General features: G+C 39.6%; 1 protein-coding gene across 1 annotated transcript in view; it reads left to right on the forward strand.

The window, feature by feature from the left end:
* Positions 1-21,908, forward strand: part of LONRF2 (LON peptidase N-terminal domain and ring finger 2) — a 43,174-nt gene extending 21,266 nt beyond the window's left edge. The window contains exons 2-12 of the mRNA XM_072994487.2: positions 2,126-2,244; positions 2,863-2,985; positions 3,866-4,027; positions 4,753-4,972; positions 6,281-6,380; positions 7,460-7,574; positions 8,710-8,831; positions 10,845-11,003; positions 12,071-12,233; positions 15,278-15,427; positions 18,363-21,908. Of these exons, the coding sequence (XP_072850588.2) occupies positions 2,126-2,244; positions 2,863-2,985; positions 3,866-4,027; positions 4,753-4,972; positions 6,281-6,380; positions 7,460-7,574; positions 8,710-8,831; positions 10,845-11,003; positions 12,071-12,233; positions 15,278-15,427; positions 18,363-18,521 (1,592 nt within the window). The 3' untranslated portion in view covers positions 18,522-21,908. The remainder of the gene's footprint in view (positions 1-2,125; positions 2,245-2,862; positions 2,986-3,865; positions 4,028-4,752; positions 4,973-6,280; positions 6,381-7,459; positions 7,575-8,709; positions 8,832-10,844; positions 11,004-12,070; positions 12,234-15,277; positions 15,428-18,362) is intronic.
* Positions 21,909-22,555: the final 647 nt, after the last annotated feature.

Consider the following 22,555-nt stretch of genomic DNA (forward strand, 5'->3'; position numbering starts at 1 on the left):
ACTGAAGTTTCCTGTGCATCTGGCACTTCTTCCTTGTGTTTGAGACACATTTTTGCTGTTCACTATTTTTTCACTCTGACTTGGGCATGAGATATCAAATCCCGTGGGAGGGCATTACACACAAATTGTCACCTTTTCCTGTCTATAAAAGGGGCAATAATTGTATACATTAAAGAATTGGTTGTAGATGTGAATGAATGAGAGACTAAGTACACCTTTCCGCACTAAATAATAATGATAATGAAAAGTGGATATGCAGAACGGTTAAGGTTTAGGACCAACCTCATCTTTGAGCTTGAGAGGGCTGTGCAGTGGAAAACAAAGAGGACTAATAGGTCTGGAAGAATAAACTTTGAAAAACAATAGCTAGTGGAGTAGACTCTTGATCCGGGCGGGGTAATCTAGCAAAAGCTTGGGATCCGTTGCATTTAGGGCCAGAGCCCCGTGGGGCCTCCCTAGGTATGTCCCACTCGCTGCTTGCTTTTGATGTCGATCAGCATTTTTAATTGGCCAGATCTTGTTATTTATGCTCACCAGTGGTGCAACATTCAGTGGTGAAATGCTACCAGTTAGGAAGTCAGCCTTTGCCTTTTCTTACATGCATGACAAGAAAAATACGTTCCTGTTTTCTTGACTGATGGTAATTCACTGCTGAAATTTAGGCCCTTGGAGTTGTGTAGGCATACATATGTAGTAGTTTTGTGGCCACCATCTGCTTCCGTTGTCTTCAGAAGTGCATTTAATTTGGACCAGAGCGAGGGCCTTTTCAGGGGCTGCACGCTGCCTTGGGAACTGTACTAGTTTCTAAGGTAGGATCCCCTGTAACAGACTTTCGTAGGATGTTCGTAATCTTCTGCTGCTGTTCCCTTTTTGAAGTGGCTCTAATTGCTGTGATTATATTATTTTGATGTGGAGGTTGGAAATTGTAAGTTCTTTGTCTGTGCTGTTTAAGTGTTTTGTGGCTGCTTTATTGCATTTACTCTTGTCCATTTGTTCTCAAAATTTTTAAGTTAGTATTTTAACTGACGAGGCTCATTGCATTGGGTTAATTTAGGAAAGGCAGGATATACCTGCAGCTGGGAAAAGAGCCTGGATAAGCATAAAGCAGAGTTTACCACAAAATATATCCTACAACCTAGGGGCTTTTAGTTTAAGACACTTGGTAAGAACTTTGTTCTTTCTCAACTGAGACTTTTATAAAAGAAATGTTATTATAAAATGTGTTAGCAACCTACATTATATAATTTAGAAATAGTAATATAATATAGAGAAAGCAATCATTGATGACCTAGAATCTGCATAAAGGTACAAGAATCATGCTGTCAATAATCCTGTTAACTTTTCAAGCTTCCTACTTTTGCAAAGAAAAAAAAATCTGTGATTGTGGGTCATAGCATTGATAAGTAGGAGTGCTAGCTATTGGAAAGTGTCCATAACCACAAATGCCCTAGTAACCTGGCATGCTCAAATGTTCCCAGGTTCATAATTCTTACAGCATCTGCTGATACACTGATCTCAGGCATAAAATAGGCCATCTTCTGTTTTAACTATCCTTGAAAGATCAGGTGATTAGATCTGCAGCTCTGGAAAAAAAAAAGATTTGATATTTACAACCTTTTAGAAAGTAAGAGTATCTGAACCATCATGTTCTTTAAAAGATAAGATACAATTATTGTTTGCTCACTGTAGCTGTGTTTTCAATTTCCCCTGTATTAAATACAGTATTAACCTTCTAATGGCTAGAAGCCTGTTAGTCATGACAGTCAGCATAACACCACCAAGCTTTCAGTGGCAAATGGCCACTAGATAAGAAGTCAGCACTGTTTTTTTCTCAACACACAGCAGTTGTGTGAACAAAATAAAGAGCACTGGCTTTTTATCTAGAAGCAGTTTGGTGCAGCATGTTACACAGATGGGAGTTACATCAGTATATTTATGTAACAGGATTCAGGTCTGTTTTGCACACAGTTTTCATTCAGCAGGCTTTTCGTAATTTGTACAGCATTCATGTAAACAATATTTGACAGTTCTTTAGTTATACAAGAGTGATAGATCAACTAACATTTCATTAATGTTAATGTTCTACAAAGTCTCGTGTACATATTCTTTTCTTCTTGTGTTCTAGCTCCCTGTAAATGCTTGTTAATAGCACAACGGGCAGAACTTTGTACAGCTATGAAGAATTATCAACAAGCCCTTTATGATGCAGATGTACTCTGCCGAAGTAAACCCCACTGGCCTAAGGTACAATATTCTGAAATTCTCAAAAATGAAAAAAGTGTGTGTGTGTGTGTAAAATCTTCTGGTTGTATTTCTTTAAGTTGGGTCTGGAAATCATGCAACCTCCAAGTCATATTAGAGTTGGTGGAGTCCAGTAGGAGGTTAGATTTAGCTCTTGCAGACTTGGCAAATATTATATACCATTCTGATTTCTGTAAATTAGTGTTGAAATGATGGTTTTAGAATTTTCGGGCTTCCTCAGAGGAGTTTTCAAAGTTTGGAAATATTAATTCTTTTGAGATGCATTGTCGGTTGTCAGTATTTGTCTAGGATTAATTTCTTAAAATGCCCTGATGGCCTCCATATGTGTTGTATGACCATTCCCATCATCTCCATCATCTCACTGTGGATGGCAGAAAATTAATTGCTTCTTGAGGCTCCAAGTTGAGGAATCTTAAGTTTACTGTAAAACTTCAATCCTGTATTTGCTTTCCTTTCACTTGCTTTTTCATGGTGTCTTTCTCTATTGCATTTTGAAAGAATTTAATGTTTGTGGAAGACAGTAGATTTGCTGGTAAATAGATAATAGCCCTCAGTTTTGAAAATTGTGATACACTGTGTTTCTTACATTTATGCATGCAGGGTCATTATGTGAAAGCACAGGCTCTTTCTGGATTAGGAAGGACTGAAGAAGCATTGAAGGAGTTTCTTTACTGTGTTGCCTTAAATCCTCAATGGAACTCAATGAAAATGGAAGCCCAAAAGGTCAGCTCATAGTGCAAAGTCCAGATCTTATCAGTAGAGTATATTTTTATGTATCTGTTTTATATTTGTGGAGCTCAGCAGCTAAAAATTGTTTTGCATGATGATTCAGATAGTATGGTAGATGGGTGTAGTGATGATGTTAAATGTCAACCACTAGCTAGATTCTTTTTTTTTTCTTTTGCCATGGAATTGGTTTTCCCTGTCAGATAATCTTATGCACAGGGATTCAATAGCCAGAGTACCTTAATCCAGTCTAACACAAGAATAGCTATTCTTTCCTGGCTAGTTAGGTATTGTTTTAAACAACAGGTCTGCAGCTGGTTGGTAGCTTTCAAGGCACATTTGACCTGTAGTTGCCACCCGCCGGAGAGGCAGCCATATACTGTATACCTCTGCATATATACCTGGTATTTAGTTAGGGTCCTTGGCAAATGAACCTTTTTGGAAAGGTTCAAGGAAATAGCACATGCATTTTGGTGTTCCAGAATAAATGGGGAACATTGGGTAGGTGTTCCTCTGGTTTCCCCTCTAGTCCTTGGTCTGGATCAGATTATCTCTTTTCCTGACTGTTGTTTATTTGTTAAAGAGGTAGAGTATAGGACACCTGTGTAACACGGGAAAGATTTAAACTTAGGAAATGAACCTTGGTAGCTCTAGTATATGAATGTAACATTCAGGAGCATGGCAAAAGGTTGAGAAATTGGATATGTTGGGCTTTCTTACGTTGCCCTCATGTGCTTTGCCTTTGGATTGGCATTTTAAATATGCATGTGCATGTTTATAATAGTTTTTGCTGTAACCTCTTCTCTAGTATACTTTGTACATAAACTGAACTATGTTTCAGCGTTTCTAAACTTGTACATATATTTTCTTTATCTAGATAATGTGTGATATGTTTGTTCCAGCATTTGAAAATGTGCACGATAGTCTTACAGCACCTTTTTGTAGCCGGACATCTTATACAAGATTGAAACCTGCATTTTTAAGTAGCATAAATGCACAGTCCTCTGGAGAAGAGGGGTCAGTTGCAGAGAGCTCAAAGGTAAGACTTAGGACTATAGGTGTTGTCAAATGAAAGTAAGGAATCAGAGTATTAACTTATCAGAATGTTTTACATATAAATACTTGGTGTGCAGTGTACACTGCCGTTTTTCCTAATCTGCCACTACATGAATTAAGCCAGTGGCATGGTTTATCAGAGGAAATTCTTCAGGAATGGAATGGAGACTAGGGAAGGGAATTGTTTTTATTAAAATAAAATTTGGCAGTTTTAAGTAAATAATTCTATTTGAAATGTTGCTCTTTTTTGGAGAGTTTTGTTTAAAGAGTGTGGGAATGATTACACACAATAGCAACTTTTTTTAAAAAAAGTTGAGCCCAGGGCGAAACCTCTTTTGGATTCCCATTATTGAACAGGTCAAGATCTCCATGAGTAGCTGTCCCATTGACTAAGAACAGTGGTTCCCAGCATTGGGTAAACCAGGTGTTCTTGGACTGCAACTCCCAGATACCCCAGACAGTACAGCTAGTGTTGAAGGCTTCTGGGAGTTGCAGTCTGAGAATACCTGGGTTACACAAGGTTGGGAACCACTGACTTAGAGAATGAATGGGAGTAGAGAATTGATAGAAGCAGTGCTATGGTAGATTCTGCAACAAGTTTCTGTCATGTCATTCTTGAATCACTGCTACAAATGCCAAAGTTGTTACTGCTGAAGATACATTTTGAGCCACCTTTTGTATCTAAGTCACATTTTGTATCTGTTTCAGGAGACTACTTTGAGGTTAACAAAAAGCTCGTCTCAAGAGGCTGAAGCATTTCGGAGTAGTGATTCTTCTCATCACATACCAGACTCCTATTTTGAAGATAATAAAAAAACTTTGGGAACTATTCTGTCTAGTTTACCTGGAGCAAGCTTAAAACGAAAATACTCGAATGGTCCGGGGGATTTACAGGGCTTGGCTGCTCCTAGCAAAATCCCTAGAAAAGGTTTGTTTCTTAGAGTAGATAGCTTTCTTTCCTTTCCTGCTTTGTACACAGATTTGCTCCTTCTACTCCTATGATTTATGGAAAACTCAGTTTTTGGATAACTCTCACAGTCCTCCAGCAAAATATGGCCAGTCACTATATTGGCTGGTAGATTTTGTCATTATAGCCAAAACAAGGTAACTGTTCCATGTGGTGCATTATTTCAGTAGGATTGGTTCAGCAATTTGTGTTTGAAGCAGAATAAGTTAAAATGCTCAGATTTATACAATATACAATTTTTAAAAAACTGCATGTTATCAAGTCAATCTGGATGAATGGCAGCCCTTTTCCGGGTTTTCTGGGTAGAGAATGCTCAAAAGGGGTCTATCATTTGTTTTTCTGGAGGCAGTCTAGGACAGTTCAGCTTGCCCAAGGCCACATAGGCTGGCTCTTCTCCCAGCAGGTACAAGGGGAGTCAAACACTTGATATCCTACTCCAATTCACTGAGTTATCCTGCCAACTATAAAATACAATGCTTCCTGCGTAAAATCTCCACAGTATAAATACTTTGTATTGCAGAAGTGTTGAGATCATAAAATATTACTGTTTCAAAAATAAACAAGGAATATGCACCCGACATTTTAGGTTACATTTGTAGAAAGAAAGAAAAATGAAGTGATGATTTAATCGTGTGTGATTAATTACGAACCAAAAAAAACCTCCAGTCTTCGGGCCCTTCAAAAAAGTGATACATTTATTTTAGCATAAGATTTTGTAGATTTGAGTTTATTTCATTGGGTAGATGAAGTTATCCAGTTGCATCTGTTTGTTCTGAAACATCTGTAAAGGCATTTGTGTATGCTGAGTTTTCATGTATGAAACCAGTAATTAATCCTCTTCTCTGGAACTGGTGCCAACAGTTCCAAATGACTGTGGACAAAACATTTGTGCTGCTGCTGTGCCTTCATTAGAAAATGGTATTAGAATGGGTGCCTCAGACCAATTGGTGGCTTTTCCTTACGTTTATCCTACTCTGTGTTGAGATGTTTCTGCCCCATAACTGTACAACGCTTTCAGAAGAGAACTGCTGGATAGCTCAGTGGTTTAGGTCTATGGCGGTGGAGCCAGACATTGAGAGTTCTATTCCATTCTATGTCTTCTTTACATGGTCCCTTCCAGCTCTGCAGTTCTAATATTAATATTATTATTATTATTAATAGTAATAATTTCTGGTTTAATCCAAAGGCTCTCAGTCTGGGTGGGACGTGTCTTCTACCAGTTTAGAAGTTCTACTGATTTGGAACATTCTGCCTGTTTTTTTTTTAAAGATGGAGATGCTGCTTGTGGAGACTCCTCCTCCCCTCCATTAAGAGAGATACCTGTAAACCTCGTGGATGCATCTGACTTTGAGTGTTCCCTCTGCATGAGGTATTAGAAAGATGCAAGGAATAAGCATTGCCTAGCATTTTGAAGCAAGGGTGGCACAAAAGAAAGAAGAGCCTCTGTAAATTAAATGAATGCTGCAAGCAAAATGCGTTAATTCGTTTCATTTCTTTCAAACACATTTTAATGTACCATCTTTACAGCTAATAAATGTGTTATTTATTTATTTATTTATTTAACCTATATGCCGCCCACACTACCCGAAGGTCTCTGGGCGGCTTACAGCATTTAAAATACAATAAAAAGGCAAAATAAAAGGGCAAAATAATTAAAATGCAATTAAAATATATATTCTAAAAATTGCCATCAGACCTACAGCTGATATTATTTCAGTTAAAAGCCATTTGGAACAGGAAGGTTTTGACCTGATGCTGAAATGTCATCAGCGTCGGCGCCAGACGAATCTCAGTCGGGAGGGCATCCATAGTCTTGGGGCAGCTGCTGAAAAGGCCCCTTCTCTACAAGCCCTCCCTCTTATCTCCTTAAGGGATGGCTCTTTCAAAAGGGCCCCCTGGTTAGATCTTAACTGCCGGGTAGGTTCATATGGAAGGAGGCGGTCCTTCAGGTATCCAGTATATAGTATATAGTATGTTTTAAAAGAAATGTAAAAATGTTCGCCATATAACTTTAGAAATTAGTTGTTTGTAAAAATTGGAGTAACTGTAAAACTTTATGTGTGTTGGGTTGAATTATTGCCTCAATACTGTCTTTCCTTCATGTGCAATTACACACCTTTATATTGCAATCACATGACATATCTTGAGGAGCTGTGCCTTAAATCTATAGTAGGCAACATTTGGCTCCCCAGGATCCCAAATTTAACATCCATCAGTCCTCTGGCACCCTGCAGAATGTTTGCTTCACAAAGTTCCCTGCTCTCTAGAGTGCATGGAAGATAAGTTTGCCCTGTTTTCAAGACTCCAATAGTCCTGGTGTGTCTCTGTGTGTGTTTACACCCACATTTTTAAATGTTGATCTCTAGAGGACATTGCAGTAAAAATTTGTGTTAAACAGAAGGCTGAAGTAACCAGTTGTTTTCCAATGTTCCTGATGTCTTTGTTCAGGTTATTCTATGAGCCTGTTGCTACTCCTTGTGGACATACCTTCTGCCTCAAATGTCTTGAACGTTGTCTAGATCATAATCCACACTGTCCACTTTGCAAGGAAAAGCTCTCTGAAGTGAGTGTGGCTACTCTTCTGAGCTCCTATGCTGAAATGTTTTTGTGTTGTGTAAAGGTATACTGTTGGCCATTTGGGGATGCCTGGTTTATAAAATGGGGTTACACAAGGAGGTACTTTCCAGTGCTGGATATCTCTGAGGAATAAGTATATAGGAAAACTTGGAGGTAGAGGGGGAAGTCAGAATGCTTCAAAAACTCTGGGGAAAACAGAGCTGAGCAGTGTCAGAAGTCCGTTGGTAATGAGGTTGCAAGTTAGGTTGAAAGCAGTTCAAGAGTTTCCCTTCGTTCCGCACAAGTATGTGGGGCAGGTTTTGAGGCTGAAGGAGGGGTAAACCGCACACTTTGGTCCCAGAATGACTTTGTGGGTTGAACCCAGTAGACAAATGAAGCATGCCACTAAGGAGCAGAGTGAAAGGGATTGAGAGGAGGTGCTTTAGCCCAGGGACCTCTGAAGTGGCAAGACTGATGCTGGCCTTCTGAGACTCGACTTCATGGATAGATGGCGCAGCTGCTGATCCTCGCTCAGGTGATTGCCACAGATAGTTCTGGAACTGGCTCCATAGAGCTAAGCTCGAGCAGACCTGTCTCTCCATTTTACCTGGGCAGTTTCTGGCATTAACTGAAGGGCTCCTGTGGCTGACCATAGAAAGAAAAAAACCCCTCTCTTTTATGCATCTACATTTCTGCAGCCCTACTTCCTCTGCTAGTATAAGAATTTGCACCCTGAGATGCTTCCTTTTAGCGCCCTTTCAAAATTATACACCCGAAAAGAAGAAACATGGGAAGTGACTTAGAATTCCTTTCAATCTGATATTACTCCTACAGGAGAAATTCCATTCCTCCTTTCAGTATGGCTTTCAAAAGCTTTGATGAGGAAAACAATGAAAACACCACTTTGCGATCTCAGGTGACTGCCCTGGCTGTTTAAAACTGGCACTTGGTCATTTACTCCTTCATCCAGCTGCTGAAATATAGTGCAGGCATATACGGCCTTCTATTTTTCAGGCCTGGTTTGACTCACCACACAACTCACTTCAGTTCTGGAATGTGCCCGTGAGCCAGTCTTGCTACTGACCATTATGAAAAAACAAAACAACCTACTAACCTATATTCTTAAATTGTCTTTCTTTCAGTTTTTGGCAAGCCGAACGTACAGAAAGTCCGTCCTCACTGAAGAATTAATAGTTCGATACTTGCCTGAAGAATTGTCTGAAAGGAAAAAGGTTTATGAAGATGAAATGAAGGAATTATCAAAGTAAGTAGTATGTTTTAGTAGAAACTTGTATTGATTTAACCAGCTGCATTTTGTCTGTGGATCTACACGAGATTTACAGTTGGATTTAACTATATTTTTATAGAAGTTTTATACATATTTGTCTCACCTTATACTGCTTTTCATAAAAAAAATCCCAAGTATTTTTTTAAAAAACAAATGCTACAAAATCAATTGGCAACACAGTAATGGAGCAATAAAATAATGAAACAGTAAATACAGTGGTGCCCTGCATAACGAGCGATTCGTTTAATGATGAATCCGCATAGCGATGTGTTTTTTGCAATTGCAAAAGTGATCTCATTGCAATGTTTCTAATAGTAAAACATCGCTTTGCGATGATCGGTAAGCGTTTCGCTTACCGATTTTCACATAGTGATGTTTTTTTAACAGCTGATCGGCGGTTCCAAAATGGCCGCCGGGTAAAGAAAATGGCCGCCTGCTGTGTTTTCGTGCCCTTTCCTCACTTACCAGGCAGTGAAAATGGCGGCCGCATGGAGGATTTCCGCATAACAGTGAGTTTTTTGCCCATAGGAACACATTAAACGTGTTTTAATGCGTTCCAATGGGCTTTTTTGCCCGCATAGCGACGAATCCACATAGCGACAATTTTTTTGGAACGGATTATCGTCGCTATGCGGGGCACCACTGTAGTTTGAAATCCCTCAAAAATGGAGTAACTAAGTGATCAGCAAAATGCCCAGACAAACTATTTATGCTTACTTATGTGAATTTCGTTGTATGGGTATACTGTGTATATACTTACAATGACAATAAATTATTATTATTATTACTTATAGCTGACCTCCAGAATGAATTATCTAACTTCTGTATATCTGTGAGCAATCTTTGAGGGTCCACAGACCATTTTTCCTCCAGTTTAGGGGTTTGATAGGAGGCAAAAATGGCCTGTGTACCCTCAAAGGTTGCCTACAGATATATAAAAGTCAGATACCCCTGGTGTATGTGAAAGATAATAGTCTTCTGTTTATTTTTAACAGAGTCTTTTTCCATCCTCCAGGCATACATTGTGGCAGCCAGCCTCATTTCTAGCGCTGGTGAGCTTCTCAGCCCTAAGTGCTAATCACTGGACATTTAGTGGCAGATCTGAATTAGAAGGAAGCCTACAGCTTCTATGTTCATGTAGACACTGTATTCAGACTTACTGCCCATATGCCTGGAAGTTGACAAAAGAACAGGATCAGTTCATGTTGTTATACTTCCCTCTGTATATATGAGTGTGAGGCAGAGCCATATGCATAGTACTAACATTGACATTGGATACCTTTGTCAGATGTTAGCCTGGTTCCCCAGGAGTCTGTGAGCCAGTTACAGCAGTCCAGTAGAGAGCTGCCAGCAGCACCTTAAAGGACCAGGAATAATAATGAGTGGCAGCGTAGGTTACTAGAAAGGGAGGTTCTTACGAAGAAATGTCATGCTTTTGTGTGTGTGTGTGTGTGTGTGTGTGTGTGTGTGAGAGAGAGAGAGAGAGAGAGAGAGAGAGAGAGAGAGAGAGAGAATAAGGGAGAAGTGATAGTGGCTCTTACAAAAAATAGAAATAAAGCCAAGCTGGAAGATTTTGAAAGCTCTCAAATCTCAGAACTATTATTCACTGTTTTATTGAAAGTTCGATAAGTTGCTTACAGCAGGGGTCCCCAATCCCTGGTCCACAGCCCGCTGCCAGTCCGTGGCCTTTCAAGGACCGGGCCGCGGAGACAAATCTCCCCCCACGCACGCCCACATGCATACATGGCCCACACACAAACAGGTGCCCTGCCCACCCACACATGCACGCAAGCGCACCACACCCACGAGCGCACCATGCCCATGTGCGCGAGTGCGCCACGCCCACCCATACATGCAAACACAGCAAAGGTCATTCGGTGGCAGAATTACAAGAATGGGTTTCTGTTCTTTTACTGACTCTTGTGTGACTCTTGTGATTCTTGCACTGAGCTGCATAAATCTGAAAGGGACCCTATTGTTTTCTTACAGTTTGAATAAAGATGTTCCCATCTTTGTATGCACCATGGCATTCCCTACCATCCCTTGCCCTCTTCATGTCTTTGAACCCCGTTATCGGTTAATGATCAGAAGGTGCATGGAAACTGGGACCAAACAATTTGGCATGTGCTTAGCTGATGAACTGAAAGGGTGAGTAAAAGGTTTGGAAACAGGGTGGATTTTTTTAAAAAAAACTGATTTTCATGTCTGATTTTTTTAAAATGTGATTTTAAAAAACTGAAATCAAATTTTTTAAAATTGTTTTGTTAATTTTTTTTCTGTTTTGGAAAAAAAAGCCCTACATGATAATGGTTATAATGTAAAATGTGTTACATCTCATTGTGGAATAGGGAGTAGAGATTAGAATTCTATATTACAAGACTTTTGCTGAAATCTTGTTTCTATATGTATTATGTGCAGTGATTTTTTGGAAATAAAAAGTTTTCTGCCCCCATCCCTCCCCCCAAGTCCTGTGGAATCCCTTTTGTCAGGGGGAAGCCGCTGGGCACTGTGGAATGGCTGGTGGTGACATCAGTTTTCAGAAGTTCCTATGGAACTGCCCCCCCCCCCCAAGCTTCTCCACAATGAAAAATAATTTAGCACAGCAAGATGAAATTCAGTAAAGGAGAACTTTTTCCAGTTTTTGCTTTTCACATCAGCAGAGTTTGCTTTCAGTCTGGAGAGAGCAAGGATGCCTTTCATTTTGCTTTGCATTTCTTTCTTTTCTTTATTCAAGATGTTAAAAGCTGTTGGTGATCTTCCCTTCAGTCTGATCCTCAGTAGGTCAGCTTAGCAATATTGCAGCCTTAGACCTTCCCACTTGGGCCCATTTCCCTTGTTACAAAACAGACAAGAGGTTAGTTAATCAATAACAGAACTCATAGTATTATCTGTGATGTCACAGATGTCTCCCCATCAGTTGAATTGCACAGAGCTCACGGAAAAATATAGTTGTCTGGACATAGGCTTAAAATCCAGACATCGGAGCATGCGTGGTCTTTCCATAGTGCTGGAATAGGCAGTGTATTGCTGCATTTTTTTAAAAAAAATCTCTTACTTAGCTGAGCCATATATGTGCACAATTTCCCGTAAAGATTTTTTTTCTTTAACACCTTGAACCTAGATGTGTTTATGTAGAAGCAAGCCATGAGCTATTATGTTTAGGACTGCAGCCTTGTCCTCTCAATTTCAGTCACAAGCTGTCTTTGTCCCTTCAGGTTTGCTGATTATGGGTGCATGCTAGAGATAAGGGATGTGAAGTTTTTCCCAGATGGGCGATCGGTTGTTGATACAGTTGGAGTTCGGCGTTTCAGGGTCCTGAGCCATGGCCAGCGAGATGGCTATAATACTGCAAATATTGAATATCTGGAAGATAAAAAGGTAGGGTTTTGTGCATTCGTTTTTTCCATTTGCACTATCAGTTATGCACTGTGTTATTGTAATAATTATGGAAGAATTTGCACTGTTTTTTAGGTCTCTTACTTCCAGACTTCCTCTTTAACATTTGGTGATATGGCTTCAAACACTATGCTCAAAAATTTTGGGAAGCCAGGAACATATTTCTGGCAGTGCTTATAACTTTCAGTTCTCAGTCGCTCTCCTACTACCTGTTTGGGGACAGTTTATCTAATAAGAAAGTACAGGTTTTTGGAAGGAGGGAGTTGTAGAAGTGAGAGGCCATGCACAAGACGTGTAAATTCTACTAAAAATGGTAGTGTCAACAACTATTAGCAATGGCATTCCTAATCTGTTTCAGGATGCTTCTTTAACGTGTCAGTGGCACTTTTTAGATTGAAGATAGGCAGTTAAAAAGCTTTGAATTCTGTTACTTTTTCCTCCAGCTTTCTCCAGTAGAACAACATACAGCTACTTTTAAATGGAGATAAAAGATAACTGTATGGGAAGTAGGGTGTCCTTCAGAGGTAAAAAAAATAAATAAATGTGTGAGCTGCCATTCTGAAGGCTGGAGAGAGGATGAATGACCAGAACTCTGTTAAGTGCAAGCATGCTTCAGAGTTGGTCGCTTGTTATAATGTCCTACATAATAGCCAAAAGACTTGTTCATTGAGTTCAGGTATATTCAGAATTCATCCTAGAGGAGTCTATTTTAATTTTATTTGCTTTCATATTGACCCTGCAAAACTGCTAGGCCGTACCCTACTGCAGTCATGAGCATTGTAGGAAGAAAGAGGAACCCTTGCTTTCTTTCTCCAAGACTGCTGGATAGCTCAGTGGTTTATGTATCTGGTTGTGGAACTAGAGATTGGGAGTTGGGTTCCCCAGTGTGCCTCCTTGACAGGGGCTGGACTCAGTAATCCACAGGGTCCCTTCCAGCTCTGCAGCTCTAAAATCCTATTGTTAGATTAGAAAAGTGTCAGACATGTGAATGACTGTCCCTTTTAAATGAGATTTCACTCTTAACCCAGATGTCCCATTGAATGGATAGCATTTGAGCCTTCTCAGGAAGAATACTGAGCTAAATAGGAGTCCCTAGAATTGTTAGCAATCTTTCTTTTGTAAGAACCGTTGCTCTGCTGGAAACACTCTCTGAGTCTGCAGACCTGGTTCCTTCTGCCCAAGAACAGAAATGATGATTTTTGGTTCGTTACCCCCAAATATTCAGTGTAGATTTTATTTCCTTATGTATTTCTTACTTACTTATTTGCCAGCAGACTTGGTTACTTTTGAATAAATTACTATGATTTTTAAAATTATCATATACCAAATTCTGCTTTGAAGTCTTTAAGGCCAGCTGATACTAGTCTACCATTGTGTTTAGATATTATTAGGCTATATATTGAATAATGTTCTGTCTTATCTAATAGCACGTTATGTGATTTTTTTAAAAATCACTGTGGTTGGATTGAAGATGCTTCTTGTGATGGCAAAAACTAGATAGTGAAGTTTGTTGCATGTTGACAGCTGCTTCTGTAATTATATTTGTATGAACATGATTTGCTGGGCTGTTATAGAAAACAGTATTCAAAAGAATGTGTGTGTGGTGGGGTGTCTGCTGCCTTAAATCTTTTAAAGGGGCATTTTCAGCTGACATTGACTTCTTTTTTTATTTTTTATTTCATTTTAATAGCTCACTTTTCTTGCTTGTGGTATCCAAGGTAGCTTACAATATACACTTTTAAAATGTTTCAACTAAAAAATCTCTACAATAAATTACATTATTAAAACAGTAGTAACGATCAGATTAAGCCACCTAGAGTGGCCTTTTAGGCCAGATGGGTGGGGTATAAATCAAATAAATAAAATAAAATAAAAATAAAAATTAATACAAACCTACAGTTTATTTTTAAAGTTATTTAAAACCACATTACACAATTTAAAAACAGCAGTATCATCAACAAAACAGTCCCCATCCATAAAAGATCCTGATTAGAGATGGGGGTATTCATGTACGAATAGCCCTGCACAGCTGGACTTAATGAGGGTCTGACCTCTGGGGCTGAACCATCCACTTATGCATCCGGTGGTGGCAGTGACCCCTCTCTCCCTTCCAATCACTCCTGGAACACCGCTTGGCTAGAGACTCAGCGACCTTGCAGAGAAACTCGTCTTCCCTCCCATTGGCAGGAGTGGCTTTCTGAGCGGAACTCTGGAAGTGATTGGAAGTGTGGTGGCATTCATATTCGTATACAAATACTTCCGTCTCTAATCCTTATTAGAGATGGGGGTATTCGTATACGAATACACATGCACAGGTGGACATAACGAGGGTCCAGCCCTATGGGGCCGGATGGTCCACTCACCGATCCGCTGTGGGAGGGCGTGCTACAGAGCCTTCCAGTGGCTCCGGAGATCACATTTGGCGAGCCACTCTTCAACCTAGAAGGGAGGCTTGTCATCCCTTCTCCTGCCAGGAGTCACGAGCCGAACGCGATCTCCGGAGCCACTGGAAGGCTCTGTGGTGCCCACAACAGTAGCGAATCAGTGAGTGGACCAACCGGCCCCATGGGGCTGGACCCTCGTTATGTCCACCTGTGTGGGGGCATTCATATACCAATACAAACACCCACATCTCTAATCCTGATCATTGGTAAAACGCCTAGTGAAATGAAAACTGTGTGGCTTGCCACAAGGACATGTCCTTGAGAAGGGAATTTCTGAGGCCTGGGAGCATTCCCTAAGAAGAATCCCCTTGGATTACAATTTCTAGATCTTGGATTATGGAAATTACAGTTCAAGGTATAATTCAAGATGTGGTTTATACCCTTTAGGATTATGAGTAATTTATACCTGTTTCTACCAGAGGTTTAGGAGACAGGATACACTGTCCTATGCTCATAGTAGTGCCGAAATCAGGGTGCCATTTTGTAAACATTTCAGAAGTGCTTTCATTTTTAACCCCTAGTAGTGTATGTTGTTGGTGTCCCTACTGCTTGAGAGAAACCTGATTTTCTTTTATCAACCAGGTTGAAGGGGAAGAGTATGCAGAACTTGTCCGCCTTCATGATTCCGTGTATGATCAAGCGGTTTCCTGGTTTACGTCTCTTAAAGAAAACATGAAAGCGCAAATTCTAAATCACTTTGGGCCAATGCCAGGGAAGGAACATGAGCCACAGGTAAACCTTATATCACATGTTTGTATCTGATAGGTATTTGCAGGGTAGAGTGTTTTGGAACACAGAGGAGATAAAACTGACGGCTGCATGCTACTTCATCGGTTGTAGCTGATACGTTTCTCTTATCTGCCTGTTGGCAAATCTAGAAAACACTGGCAGATCTGGGCACAAAGGGGACTTTTATGTGAAAAGAATAGGGTTTATGAGAACCGCTTTCCCAGGGCCCATCATTTTGTTAAGGTCCAGCTAGGCAACATACAAACCCCATAGAACCCCAAGTTGAAGTTTTGCTTGGCTGGAGGGGACACGATCTCCCCAGACTGGAGTAGAGAAAGTTCTGCCTTCCTCTGTCGCATCAGGAAGAGCCTTTAAAATTCCAGATCATCCGAGCTGTCACTGGTACAAATCCCACTTTCCAAGTGGAGGATCTCATTAGACACAAAGGGACTGATTAAACTTCCCCATATCCCCATCCCCATATGAGATGGAGAGAAATGAGTGAAGGTGTATCTGTGTATGTGTGAGATCTGGAAATGTATGTGTATTTGAGGCTGGCAGAACAAGGAGGAGGGACCTCAGAAGCTAAACGTTTGCCCAGTTTTGTCTGAAAGAGCCTGCCATAAACCTAATAGATATACAATTACGGTGCTATAGTATAAGAAGATTTCATTGTATGGCATCAAACCCTGTTAGAGGAGTAAAGTAATCAAAGTGTCAGCCTGAACTAACCCAGTCTTCTCTGCTTCTTGTGTTCACCACCATAAACACACTTGATCACATGCAATTTTGGAGACTAGCAAACACGCTTGGTTAGCACGGGAATTGAGAAACATCAGGGAAATACCAGAAATCTCCAAGGAATCCTACCTGAAATACCAGAGACGTGCTTCCAATAAAAGTTGGTTCTGCTTAGCTCAGTGGACCAGTGGTCTGATCCAGTATGATCCAGTTTCCTATGGTCCTTTGAGTGGGATTAGTGGGGATGACAGGGAGTGAGAATATGTTTTGCCCATGCTGTATGTTTAGGTAGGTGGACACAGAGCAGACAGTTTACCCTATCTGTCAAGCAGCTGTTTATTACTTTTAACTTGCTTGCTTGCTTTGTTTGTTTGTTTGTTTTAAATATGTTTAACCTGCCTTTCTCCTTAAAAAAGGACCCAAGGTAGCTTAGATCCTTGAAAGACAATATTTAAAGCTGGAAACAATGAGCTTACAATGGTGGTTTACATCATTAAAATACCATTTTTAAAGCAAAGAACAATTAGTATAAAGAGGCAGTTTGTGTGATGAAAAGTCAATATTAAAGCTAAAACTATAAGTATGCAAATACTAAAAAAGAACAAGCTGAGAGCAGATAGGGAAATTGGCTAGGTTTGAATAGCTGCATTTTGTAGACTGTCTGTTGCTGATCTTGTGCTTTGCCCTAGGAGATGGTGAAAACAGTCTGTTTAACTTTACTGCTTAGCTCCTATGTTTTATTTGTTTTACCTTTAATAAAGTCAGTGTTTTAGAAACTGTGGCATTGAAGCTTCTGTCTCCTGCAGAGCTGACTTTGGTTTAAATCTAAGCCCAGATGCCTTACCCGTTCTTGACCCACATTACCAGAATGATTTTGTCTTCTTACTGTTGAGGGGGATGGTGGCAGCTGTACCGGTAAAACTGAAGGAGAAAGGAGACATGGGGCTGGCATTGGAAATGGGCTCCTGGGTTTTCCCTCTCCCCAGCTGTGATAGCCTGGATCTCAGACCCCTAAAATCCATACATTATGGGTCTTCTCCCATGACCACTGCCCTCGCTTTAAGAAGAAAAAAAGTACAGTATGGCAAGAGGGATTTTGGAATAGAGAAACAAGAGAGAAGAGTTTAACTCTTCCCCCAGCAACCATTTTTAGACTTCAGATTGCTTCCTGGTGATTTTCTTCTGATCTTGTTTAATATGTATGTTGTCTCCTAAATTGATAAAAGATTTCCAAGAGAGACCTCTTTCCAGGACTGTTATGTTGCTGTAAGTCAAGGAAAATGTTACCAGCAATCTATAATTTTATTTTGAGAAAGACACTTTATCACCCTCCTTACAAATATAATGACAGCTATTGCATTAAACTTTGCTCTGTTTGCACTTGCCTCTAGTCTAGGGTTTTAAAAGGAACAAAACTGAAACCCTAAAATACCAGAACTCGCAAATCCAGTTAAATTACTTGTGGGCCCCAATATCACACATGCAGTTGACACTACATAAGGATGTTAAGATTATTTTTCATTTTAGTCATAGCTACATTTGGACTGATATTTGTTTTAACAACTGTTAATTTGGGCAAATTCCCTGTGTATTATGCACTTCTGTTCAGATTTGTTTTGGTGGCCTGTTTCTTCATATTACCTTTCCTGAGATTATAAATCACAGTGTATGTGATAGTACATGGTGAAATTACACTTTTATCCAAAGGAAGACCACTCTGTGAAAACAATAACATACATCTTACTTGTAATACCCCTTGAAAGAATTCAGTATTGACGTGAGCAGAAAGCATTAGTAGAAATCTTAAAGGCAGGAAATGTATATGAAAGATAATTACATGTCTGCATCAGATTTTATCTGGTTTATTGTAACTTGCAAGCAAATCTCCAAATAGTATTTGTAGTAGACAAATAGTATGTCGATTTCTGTTCTAGAACTATAATGCTTAGCCTGATAATGGTGTTCTCTATAACAAAGATCACGTCTGATAGCAGAAAGTTTCATAAAAAGGAGTACAGTTTTTATTTTAGGTAGTCTCTCTGTTGTAACCCATCCTTGGGGCCCTTAAACTATCATTGGGGGTAGGTTTTATCCTTATGTTCTGCATTCTGAAAGTAGTACAAAATGCTGTCTTTACTGTCATTTTGCATTCTCCTATGGAAACATGTATACAAACATATTTTTGTTGTTTTTACAGAGTAATCCCAGCGGTCCAGCTTGGTATTGGTGGCTGTTAGCAGTATTGCCACTGGAGAACAGGGCTCAATTGGCCATTCTTGCTATGACTTCACTTAAAGACCGTCTCATTGCCATACGCCGTGTGCTAATATTTGTGACACGCAAAAGACCCAGATGACACAGCCTTATTTCTGAACAAATAATGACAACAACTGGTTGCAAATGCTCATCAGAAAAAAGTTGGAGACTGAAGGTCTCTTCCTTTGAAGGACGCTTGATCTGCTCATCTAAGCATTCACCATTCTTTGCACACACTCTACCCAGTAGTTAACCCAAGAGTAATTCTGTGCCTCTTGTTCTGGAGAAATCTGAGCCTCTTGGACATTGTGCCACACTTGCAACACAGCCATTAGTTGTTGCAGTGGTTATTGCTCATAATTGACTGTCTATTTATTTTCGTGAGACAACAGAGTCAGAAGCCCTAAAATGTCCCCAAAGCCCCAACTGAGGTTTTGATTTCTATGTAGCAAGGAAGCAGTGGATTAGAAACTGAGAATATGAATTGTTAGACTATTACTTGGAGGTAGCCAGTTGAAGCAAAGTTCTCCAAAACGTTCTTATGAAGGAGGAGCAAAGGACAACAGCTGCTGATGAACAGGACAGTCTTCTCTGTAGCACGTGGATAAAATGATTGAGCTATGAAGCAAAATGGGATTTCCTAAGCAAAATGTTCCCTTTCCAAGGATGTTTGTTGGAAAGAATAGTTGATGAAAATAACACCATGTCCGTTTATGATAAACCAATTCCTTGTGTTTGTAATCTGCATGCTGTATGTAATGGGAAGAGTATTTCAAAATATATCTAGGAAGGTTAGGTTCCCCTCCCCTCCCTCATATCTGAAGCATCTCGGGCAACCTGCATTACAATATGGGAAGAGTTGCTGTGGACATGCCAGCTCTCTTTGGTTGCAACCTGGAACCCTACATAATTGCATATCCTGTGGCCTCCCACTGTGGACATAATTGTTTGTCTCTGTGCGAGAGATTACTTTCCTTGCCACTTTTAAACGTAAATATTTTGGGTTCCTTTGTTTGATCATGGCCTGAACATTTAGCTTATACATTTACTCCATTAATTTAAAGCTGTTCTGTGGCTAACTTACTTAAAAGCAGTTGAGAAATAGAACTGCCAATTAGAATTACTGTTGGTATTAGTTCTGTAAGTAGAATAACAAGCAGGTAAGATTCCGTTTCCACCTCTGTTCACAGCTGTCATGCCAGCCTAATAATCTGATATACTAGAGCAACCTTTGTTAGCACATTTTTTACAAACCAAAACTTTAATATTCCTTGTTATGTACTGACCACTGTCTGTGCTGGGAGTCTTTGTCCTTGATGACAACTTGAAAGGAGGCACAAACTGAACCCTGTAAAGGCAAATTTCAATGCAAGCTTAAACCAGGTGTTACCTTCGATTTCTCGTTGGTTTTGTAAATATTCCTGTGTTTTGATGTCTTAGTACTTGTTAACTTTTTAAACATGTTCAAGTTATTGGAAAGAAACCTTAGCAGTAAATGTGAAATAGCGAAACATTTGGTCAAGATGTAGACTTCTGAAATCTCTGGACTGGTAGGAGGTGAAATTGTCCTGACAGGAAAAGGAAATGTGATTGGAAGGCTGTATGAACAGAAGGCAACTTGAAAGGTACTGGTTCATGTGCAGATAATTTGGCAAGATGAAAATAGTGGCAATACCAAAATATTTCAGAAGTGCCTCCTTTTTGAATTAGAAAAAGCATGTTAGACAAAGATATAAACACACATGAATTCAGGAAGACATGTCATTGGAAAAATTATAGGCTGCATTATTTGTAATGTAATTATAGTCTGAGCGGTATTAGAGGATTTTTTAAAAGGTTGCAAGTCATGTTTTCCTAGGAACTGATCAACAAATCCTGAATGTACTGTAGTTGCCTCTACCTTGAATTCGCCTTTTGTTGTTGAGTGAGGACCTGTGATGATTCTTTTAACTGTAAGCTGCATAACTTACAATTGATGATCTATTAGTCTCTACTGTAGCCTTCCTGCAGGTTCTACTACTTTACCAGAGTTTGTAGGCCACAGGGTGTTTTTTTTTCTTCTTCAGATAATGTTTAGGAAGTTAGTATTCAAGCCAGAAAGAAAAAGGTCTTAACTGTATTTCTCCTCCTTCTCTTCATTCCCTGGGTGCTATCATAATTTACCCAACACACCTGTCTTCCTGTTAATCCACTGGACTTCAAAATCTTCCAGAGTTTTCTAGTAAGAGATTTTTAAAAATGTGGCATCATTAATTTTTGACAGGGAACTTTGGCCATCTTCATTATATTTTTTTCTGTAATACTTTTCACTTGTGTGTGCTTGATGTTTCTTTCAGCTTCGGGCTGTAGCTCTTTTTTCTTCCTCTCTGTTTTCTGTATTCTTTCTTCTTCTGTTCATAGTAGAAGAAGCATAGCAATTAAGTATATATTTGTTCCATTTAATTAGTGTTCCTTCACTTTCCATTGCTCGATTTTGTCCTTGATACTCTATCCTTGATATTCCTAAATGGTACTCTGTTTTGGACAGAGGACTTTTTGGGCAGTCTTCAGCATGATATCCTTAGCCGTCTAGTTTTCTTGATCTGTCAAGTGAGCAGATGTAAAGAAAGCTAGAATTTAAAAACCTTTTTGGATAATTGATTTGACAACCTAGAGAAATGGAAGTTAAGATATCCCTCTAGTCCCCAAAGCCTTGTAGAAAAATATTCAGGACCTATTTTATGAATATAACAAGGAGGAGAGACATCCTAGCCTCCTCCAAACACGGACAAACTTGTATTCATCATAGGACTGCTATGTAAGGCTTCCAAATCACATCGAATTGCTGGTCCAATCTCTCTTGAGTTTCATAATCTATACCAGTTGTTTTCTACTGTGGCCTTTTTATCTACTGGTTTCAAATGTCTTCTTTTCAGTTGCTAAAACTGCTTTGCGACTCCAGGGAGCCAGTAACTGGCAGATTCTTGCTCCTTTGGCTCATGCTGCAGTTAATTTTTAAAGAACGTGAATGGCAAAGGTGTTCTGAAGCTGTATGCATTAGTCATACAGCCCCTTGTGTAACTGAAGGCCTGATGTTTGGTAGCGCCTTAATTTTGCAGCTCTGGAATGATTGTATCAACAAAGCACCACAAAAAACATCTGGAGCTTGTGACCAGTTTTTTTTTAAACATTTATGTAGATAAAACTTGAAATAAAATCCTCATCTGTTTTGAAGCTAGTTAAAGAAGTGTATGTATGGTATGTGTGTGTGAGTGTATGTGTACATATGTATAAATATAAATTATTCATCTGCGCCTTTTTGTACTTAGTAAAAACAAAAACAAAACAGGTAGGTGTTAACATCCATGTTTGGCACTTCTGTTGGATAAAAGAAAGCCAAACCTTTTTTTAAAAAAAAATATTGCTGCAATGTTCATTTCATGTATATTTGGATTACTCATGGGAAAATGTATTTATGTGATATTTGGAATAAAATAAATTCAGTAAACGTGCGTCCGATGTCCTTTTACTAACTCTTTGTTTCGGAATTGCAGTTTAGGGAGGAGGTGTTGGTCTGTGCAAACATATCAGGCGAAACCCAAAGAAAAATAAAGATAACAACCTTGCTGCAGCTTTTAAAGACTGCTATATTTTAATATAACAGTGTAGTATTTCAGTAATATAGCTCACATTAAAGTATGAAATGCAACAGTCAGTCTTTAAGGTGCCTCAGGGTTTTGTTTTGTTTTAGCATTTTGCCTGATGTCTTTCTTTCAAATAATGCTGGGGCAAGGCCTGATGTTCAGGAGCTCTCCCGCAGCCTAAAGTAGGAAAAGGGCTGCTGCCTTCTGTGTAGAGGTAACACAGGCTGATGAAGTACTAGGAGGCAGTATGGAGGGCCCTTCCTGCTCCATGCTGCCTCACTAGCCTGACCACTTCTTCAGTGGATATTTGCAGCAGCTAACGGGATGGGTGGGGTCCTCAGAGCCAAGGCATTGTGAGAGATGCAGTCCAAAAACCTTCCCAGTGCCATCTAATGAAAATAGCCATCCAGAAAGCCTTAGGAGGTGTGTGGATACACACCCCCGGATCTTGAATGGCTACAACCAATTCAATCTTTTCTTTCCAAATGTGTGCAAAAACTGTTTTTTTAAT

The sequence above is a fragment of the Pogona vitticeps genome, chromosome 3 (assembly GCF_051106095.1).
Source record: "Pogona vitticeps strain Pit_001003342236 chromosome 3, PviZW2.1, whole genome shotgun sequence".
NCBI classification, from domain to species: domain Eukaryota; kingdom Metazoa; phylum Chordata; class Lepidosauria; order Squamata; family Agamidae; genus Pogona; species Pogona vitticeps.